This window comes from Panonychus citri, unplaced genomic scaffold, assembly GCF_014898815.1.
Source record: "Panonychus citri isolate SS breed McGregor unplaced genomic scaffold, ASM1489881v1 Contig00141, whole genome shotgun sequence".
NCBI lineage: Eukaryota > Metazoa > Arthropoda > Arachnida > Trombidiformes > Tetranychidae > Panonychus > Panonychus citri.
The window spans coordinates 1,274,896-1,283,663 of NW_026515546.1; the positions used below are offsets into that span (position 1 = coordinate 1,274,896).

The 8,768-nt window shown below is 32.0% G+C and overlaps 2 protein-coding genes across 2 annotated transcripts; both read left to right on the forward strand.

Moving 5' to 3' along the window:
* The first annotated feature begins 424 nt into the window (after positions 1 to 424).
* Positions 425 to 2,628, forward strand: LOC128395377 (hydroxymethylglutaryl-CoA lyase, mitochondrial-like). Its single transcript, XM_053355795.1, has 4 exons — positions 425 to 1,044; positions 1,138 to 1,481; positions 1,549 to 1,638; positions 1,989 to 2,628. Exons 1-4 carry the CDS (start codon positions 1,009 to 1,011, stop codon positions 2,479 to 2,481), a joined length of 963 nt encoding a protein of 320 aa, XP_053211770.1. The 5' UTR covers positions 425 to 1,008; the 3' UTR covers positions 2,482 to 2,628.
* Positions 2,629 to 3,431: 803 nt separating this feature from the next.
* LOC128395378 (uncharacterized) lies at positions 3,432 to 5,546 on the forward strand. Its single transcript, XM_053355796.1, has 3 exons — positions 3,432 to 3,625; positions 3,796 to 5,300; positions 5,371 to 5,546. The coding sequence occupies exon 2, from the start codon at positions 3,806 to 3,808 to the stop codon at positions 5,291 to 5,293; it is 1,488 nt and encodes a 495-aa protein (XP_053211771.1). The 5' UTR covers positions 3,432 to 3,625; positions 3,796 to 3,805; the 3' UTR covers positions 5,294 to 5,300; positions 5,371 to 5,546.
* Positions 5,547 to 8,768: the final 3,222 nt, after the last annotated feature.

An 8,768-nucleotide genomic window follows, 5' to 3' on the forward strand; every position in this document is an offset into this window, starting at 1 on the left:
AATTAGGCCAAATCGATTCTTAATTAGTTTGTTCATACTATTTTAAAACTCCAATTGATTACTTACTAAGTCAATATTATTCACTTTTCAGCTTATGTAATAAGCTGGTGATTAATAAAATTGATTGAATATAATATTTTGAGAAGGAATCAGTTCCAAATTCAAAATTTATTCCCGGGGAAATTGCGAGAGAATTGACCTCATATCAATGGTCATTATGGTCATTTTTTACCAATCAATCAATAGTCCACAAAATACAAACGACAATTGAACCCATAGGAATTACTATTAAATCGGTTTAATTGTCATTCAGAAAGCTGAACAATCAGCCGGAATTACTGATTACCGATTTCGGGTTAAAATCGCAATTTTTTGTTTTCTAATTTTCTTTGTTTACTTTTTGTTTACTTTGCTGATTGCTTGTGATTATGTTGATAAATTAAATTGCCTCCACCTTAAATTTTAAATTAAGAGTGTCAATTACCCTTAGTAACAAGATTAATTCAACTAATTAATCTCTAAAACAATCAGATAATCTGATAATCCAAATGGTTGTTGATTGTCCTTCTCAAATTTTTTTTTCTTCATACTTTTGTTGATTGTTGTCTTACAATCAATTGATTGCAGCTAATTTGGTCTCTTTCTTTACCTGTCTGTCTGTGTTTACCATGTTAATCCAGTTTAATTCTCAATGTGAATCAAATCTGATTAGATTAATAATCTACTTTCTTGTTATGAAACTGTTACCATTGTTATCGGTTATTGTTTATCAAACCTAAACACAGAAAGAGAGAGAAAATTTTTCAATTCAATTTGTCTTGATTGTTTGCAGTTAATTAAATCAATTAATCAATTATACTCAGACTGATTTTCCTCCACTTCTCAAGGGTAATTCTAATTGTTGATAATCATCATCGATAATCTTCTGGTACACAAGCCAATCTACTTGTCATTTAATGTTGAATATTCATCAACTTTTTCTCAATCACTAATCGTTTACATGGTAACATGGTCTCTCTAACCCTATCAAAGTTATTTACTCGGGTAAGTAAATCTAATTAAATTAAACACCATACAGTTAATTACTATTATCTTTGAGTTAATTGTTGTTATTATTTTCTTTCATTTTGATTACAGGGTCTTTCCAATCTAAGGCTTTATCCAGCATCGGTTAAGGTTGTCGAGGTTGGACCAAGGGATGGATTACAAAATGAGAAGACAATTATTGACACTTCGATTAAGGTTGAATTGATTAACAGATTAAATCAATGTGGATTAAAGGTCATTGAGGTTACATCATTTGTCTCACCTAAATGGGTTCCACAAATGTCCGATAATAAGCAAGTCTATGGGCAGATTACCAAGAGAAATGATGTTAGTTATCCGGTTCTGGTTCCAAATTTAAATGGCCTGAAAGATGCAATTAACTCTGGTGTTAAGGAAATTGCTCTTTTCATGGCAGCTACTGAATCTTTTTCAAAGTAAGTTGATTAATTTGATTGTTTAATTGTTCTAATGGTTTGATTTTCTATTTCTTTTTTTCAACAGGAAAAACACCAATTGTACAATAGAGGAAAGTTTCATTCGTATTGAAGAGATCATGAAATTGGCTCTGAAAGAAGGTCTCAATGTTAGAGGGTCAGTTAATTGTTGTCTCGAATATTAATTGTTTGATTCTCTCTTTCATCATAATACTAATTAGCTATTTGATTAACTCGAAATTGTTACTTGACCAGTTTAACAACATTTTCGATACTTGTGAAAGGTCACATTACATTGGCCTCTTACTATTGGATTATCGTTGAATTTTGTTGATCGTTTTTTATTTCATGATATTCACAATTGAACCTCTTCTTGATGTTTTATGATTATGATTCGTAACAATTTGAAATGAGGCCATTTAATTATCTAAATGAAAATCTGAAAATCAACTTTTTCTTCTTGTATGCTGGTTAATTAACTCTACGTTTTCCCATTCATTTGCTCAGGTATATTTCATGTGTTATCGGTTGTCCATATGAAGGTCCAGTTGACCCTGAAAAGGTGACTCAACTTTCCAAACGATTATATGAACTTGGATGTTATGAAATTTCACTTGGTGACACAATCGGAATCGGAAATCCAGGAACTTTTGAGAAACTATTGGATAAAATTACTCGACAAATACCAATTGATTGTATTGCCGTTCATTGTCATGACACTTATGGAATGGCTTTGGCCAATATTTATGCTGCTCTACAATTTGGCATATCTACTTTTGATTCATCTATTTCTGGTCTTGGTGGTTGTCCCTATGCCCCCGGGGCAACTGGAAATGTAGCAACTGAAGATTTGGTTTACATGCTCCATGGTATGGGAATTGAAACCGGAATTAATTTTGATGATTTAATGAAAACAAGCTCATTCATTAGCTCAACACTTAATCGTCAACCCGCTTCTCGAGTGTTTAAAGCTTTAAATGTCAAAGAGAAAGTCAACTAAATTAGTTAATTACAATTAACATCCTGGATTCTGAAAAAAATTTGTGCCTTCTCACAATCAATCAATTAGATATTCAACCAATAATTGATATTTTTAGTCTTAATTGTAAAATTGATTAGCAGAAATATAAAAATTTTCTCATTTCAAGAGATTACAATTGATTAACAATTGTCTTTGTTTTTATTTGCTCATCATTCAAATGATTTAACATTTAAAACAATTGATTAGTTTGTTAATTGTCAGAATTTACAAAGTTTACAATTTTTTTGATTGTTTACAAATGTGACAATCAGACAAGATGATGAATTGAAAAGATATGATTACAATTAAATTGGAATAGAGAAAAATTAATTCTGATTGAGTTTCAAGATAATTGAGGACGTTAATTAAATGTCAACAATTTAGTTACTATTATACAAAAAAAAGATGATTAAAGTTAATTGTTTATAAGATAGGGATGAAAAAAAGACACATTAATGGTTGTTGATCTGTCCTTGATTGTAAATCTCTGATTTAAGATTAAATTAACAAAATTGATGTAATTAAAGGTAATCCTAGAGTTGGAGCAATTAAAAAACTTTCATGGTCATCAAGTTATGATTGAGATAATTAAATTTAATTCTGTTGGAGAAATTGAAAATTAAATCTAAACCATTTCATTTACGTGACTTATTTGATTAAAAGCCAATAGATTGGATCACAATCAAATTCAATTGTTAATAATAATTTAAATAAATCATTTGATTGATAACAATTAGTGATAAATACAATGAAAAAAGCAACAACAACAATTTATTGATTGTAGTTCATTGTTCATATAAATAAGACAATATAAATGAGATTATTTTTCAATCAATTGATTGAGCTAATTGTGGTAAATCATTTCAATTTTTCTCCAGAGGATCAAACAATTAACTAATTGTGATAAAAAAGAAAAAAAAATTAATAAGAAATTCAAAGATCGAATAGTTTATTAATCTATTCAATAGATGGCGACACATTCGGGCGAATCTAAGCTTAGGCTTATGAAGTGTTAATTTTGGTTCCTAATAATTATTTCGTTAATTTTAACAATCAAAGTTTTCTAATTGATCTAATTTGGATTTAAAGTGTTTGTGAAGGTGTAAGGATCAAAAAATAAAAGGTAAGAAAAAGAAAAAACAATAAATAAAAGACATATATCCAAGTTAAATATTACCCTTTGGGTGCGGTCTGATGACCAACAGTTTAAACATGAACCTTGTTCAACAAGTTTACAAATCAAATGAAAAATCAATATTAACATTAACTATTTTCCTTTTTCTCGATCTTTAGAATTCGAAATATGTCTGAATTAAACATAGACAAATTTGTGAGAAAAATAAACAACCGGGTTCCGACACGGAAAGATTATTTTACGGAAATCGCGAAGATTCCGACCAGAGAATTGACAACAATAATAAGGAACATTTCAACAGTTTATGAAGAACTTGAGAAGAAAACTATTTCAATCAGTCAATCGGCAATTGGAAAGATGTCCCATATTATTACATATGCTAGGGACAATATGGAAAAGCTGAATCTCTTGGAAGCGGAAGTCGACATCATAAAATCTTTTTCAGAAGATAAATTTGTCCGAACTCCTCCAGTTACAACAATTGAAAAAGAACCGATTAACACCTACTCGAGAAGTGATATTGTGTCTCCATGTGAATCAGTAACTGGGGACTCAGAAATATCTGAGTTAATAAATAAAACATCAGATGAACCAGGTCCTTCGTGGAGAAAAGATGATGAAATATCCATTCCATCGATATCTGGTATTCAATTACCAAAGACAACAGTTATTGACGAAGATGATTTAAATGATGAACAACTGGAAGAAGAGGCAGTTATGGATATTGATTCGGATCAACCAGAGAGACAACTGAAGAGAAAATTTGGAACTATCGACCTTCACCGAGAAAATGTAAAAGTCAGATTAGACAACGTCAGAAAAGTAAAAAAAGTGTTTCATCGGGTAGAGGATAAACCAATACCTGATAAATGGAAACCCTGGTCGACCGCATTAATGGAACCATTAATATTGATAAATCACCCATCGATTCCACCATTTAAATTGCTGGTTGAAATATCTCAAGCACTGAAATCGAAAGCACTGGAAGCGTTTCCAGCCAGAATAATACGTGGTAGAGATGCCGTACGAGTTGTATGTTCAGATCTACAAGATATACAACTGGCTCGGAAATCGCTATTGGAGTGGCGTTCAGATCTCATTATTAAAAAACCGAGTTGTTACGATCCCAAGGTAAAAATGGCAAAAATCCCAAAAATTATTGAGACAGATGAAGAAGCAGTTAAATTGGTGGATGAGATAATGATCCAAAACGGAGCGGGTGGAAAAGGCAATTGGTCATTTGTTCATCGCCTAGTAAATAGACCGATAAGAAAAACCGATATTATCATCAGCATAACACCAAGAATACGTGATTTCGTACAAGAAAGAAGAGGAAAATTTTTTTACGATTTCAAAGAAATAATAATCACCGATTTTTTTCATGTTCGCATGTGCTATCGCTGCTTTTCTTATGAACACATCGCTAAAATGTGCAAAAATCAACTTCGCTGCCAATATTGCACTGGTTCACACGACAGTAAAACCTGTGGAGTTAAAAATCAACCTCAATCATATCAATGTGACGTATGTAAACAAAAAGGTAATCCCAATATTAATCACACACCATTTGATTGGGAATGTCAAGAATATCAAAAAAGATTGAGACAAGCGATCCAACTAGTCAATTACGACTATCAATGGATCATGAGGGAATGAACTGAAGGTAGACAAATAACATCAATAATCACAATAGAATGAAGATTAAACTATAACTTTTATTTTCTTTTTAATAGATACGATTGAGGATAAATAACGAATCATTCACAAAAATTAATGAATGAAGTTTAATTATTACAAATCATCCAATTTGGTTACTTGTTAATAGAATATTAATAAGGATCATGAATACATCAAGAAATTAGACTGAACAATTTCATATTATTATTACTTTTCTCACTCTACATTAATTCTTTTCCTTAAATTCAACACTCTGTTCTAAAATTCAAACTTAATTATTATCAAAAAAAAAACATTTACTTCTTTCTTTAAGCTTCTAACAGATCATCATCATTCACAAGATCAACAACATTTTCAGCAACAGCTCCAATAGCGTCAATGGAAGTTTCCGCTTGTGTATTATTTACTGAATCAGTAATCTCTCGCCGATATCTGCCCAAACATTTTAAACGAAGCTGGTACTCGATATTATTATTTCGTGGATTTCCTCTAACCAAGTTTAAAGGAGCGTTTACCGGCAAAGTATCAATAAAATCACCAACGGTGGTAAATTGTTTGATGGAACAATGCTGGACGCTCATCAGATCGATCTCGTAATTTATTGATTAAATCAATGGCTGATTGATCTCTGGATGTAACAATTTTTGGAACAGCCTTGGTAAATCGGACATTGAGCACTATGGGAGAATCTGATGGCAAATCACCATAAAGAATAGCTTTTTCCTTCAATGATTCATGAAAATTGTAACTGGACATTAGCTCATTTTTTTGGGTCATCAACATCTCAGTGAAGGTTTTCGGTGGAGGAGAATTATTATTAATATTGATATTATTAATAAAGAAGTTGATTCCACCTCGACTATGAGCTTGTTTACAACCATTATGATGAGAAATAAAAACTTGTACCTTTAAATCCCGTTGACACAAATCACAATGAACAACAATATTATTATACATTTGCTGTTCGAATGAACCAAGATATCGAAAATATGGATCACGGAAGTCATAACAACAATTAGAAATAGGACATTTAGTTTCCATTTTTCGATAGCGTTCATTGTATCGAAAGAAAGTATTATTAGCCGATCGAGGGTAGCAACAAGTGCTACAAAAAACTTTAGTACAAAAAACTCTTCTATTTCCGCCATCGTGAACACGAGGATCAAGAGCTAAATTGTTACAAATAGCACAAATAAAGAAAGATGAATAATCAGGGCTCTTAATATTTTTAGAAAGAATAGGCATTATGACAAATTATTAATAAAACAAGAGTAACAAAAAAAAAACGCAATCTAATGAATAATCATCAGAATTAACATTCATATTTATAGTATTTTAAGTTTCGCGTGCTTTTTTTGCCAAACTCCTCCCCTTCCGGTCATTTACCGCCAGGAAGTGATCATGATAGCGTCAAAAAGCAATCATGTTGAATTTAGTTCATTGGAATGTGAATAAGTGTTGGGAAAAAATGAACAATATCATCAGCGACGAACGCAATAAAGACGCGATAATATCAATAAATGAAATCTCTCCAACTTGGATATCGTTTCGTATAGCGGATAAAGCGGATCAACTGGAACAAGGGAAAATAGTCAAATCCAAAGTGATCGAGTTCATGGACAAGAAAATATTAATAAATCATCATACATGCTTGGTGATTCCCTCTAAATTTGTATGGACTAACCTCAACATTAAAATGGATAATGTGTTAGCCATCAAACTAATAATCAACAACAAATATTATTATTTGATCGCAGCCTACAGACACATGAGTGTAAACGCCAAATTTTTCATGGAGATCAGTGAATTGATCAAGTCAATAAAAGGTCCAATATTGTTTTGCGGAGATTTAAATGCGGAGTGCTCATTATGGTCACCACGAGTGGTCAAGTTTAATACTCATTGTCAGGAAATTTGGCCTGGTAAATTTAGATCCGCTCATAAACCAATCATCGAAAATTTTACATTTCAACGAGCTGATTTACGGACATATATTGATTGTCAATTGTTCACCGATGAATGGATTCTCTTGAAATCAGGAATAATAAAGACACAATCAGACCACAATATTTTAACCATGACCGTGTTTTCTATGAATGGTGAATCTCCGAGATCGACCTGGAGGTTGAAATTAAGGAAATTAAAATTAGAGATAGAGATAGAGGAACCAGTTCATCCATCTAATATTTTAACAGCTGAATCTCCACTCATCAAGGCGATAAACGAAGTGGTAAACTTCCCGAGAAAAAATGGAAAATGGGTCAATACCACGGAATCTTTTACATCGTCGAGTTACCGCCGAAAAATTCGAAAATTAAAATCGAATGAAGAAATAAAACAATTACGACAAAAACATGATAAATTATCGAATTTGAAACAAAAAAGCTTCTGGCAAATAATATCAAACATCAGAAGAGACGACAATCCTTACATTTTGTGCGACACGGAATTTCATGGCCGATATAGAGCGTCAATCGAATCACAATTGATGGAATTCAGTAAAAATAAACCGATATTTAACGATGCCGATGCGAATTTTGTTGAAGGAAAAATATCGGACGAGGAATGGGCTCAATCATTCAAAGATACGAAGAGATTTCGATCATCATTGGGAGCGGATGGTTTTGAAAAGAAAAAATGGATTAAATTCAGAGAAAGGAATGATTTATTATTGAGATCAATAGTGAATCAAATATTCGAAATCTCTTATATACCAGAGTGTCTACGAATATTAGGTGGTGGTTTCGTACCAAAACAAAATACCAACAAAGTAAGGATGGTCAGGTCGCCGAATTATTTATTCAAGACGGTGGATAAAATTTTAAGCTACAGGTTGTTAAATTATTGCGACGAAAACATACCACCGGAGACACAATTTGCGTTCGTAAAAAATGCAAACAGAGAAAAGCTAATATTGAAAATGTCATTTGAAACCAATTGGTCGAACATAAGAATACTAATATTAGATGTTTCGTCGGCGTTCGATAAAGTATCTTTGCGAAGATTGGTGTCATCAATGAGAGAAAAACAAGAAGATTTGGCCTCACTTGTACAATCGTTTGGATCGAATAGGTGGACTACATTTAATATCGATAGAAGTCGAATGTACTTTCAAGAATCAATAGGAACTCCTCAAGGATCATCTTCAGGCCCATTATTATATGTGTTGGCATTGAGTGAACAAATACAAAGCCTGAGAAGCAGGGGAATTAATATCGTGGCCTATGCAGATGATCTTTTGATAATAATAGAGAGAAAAGACGATGAAGAAATGATAGTTGAGGACGTTAAGGAACATCTAAAGAATATCAACCTGGAATTGAATTTGGAAAAATCGAAAAGGTATGAAGGTAATTTCAGAGAGATGAAATTTCTTGGATACTATTTCTTTGTACCATTCAAATTCACGGATATAAAGAAAGTGATTGATGATCTTCGAGCCAAATTATCATCA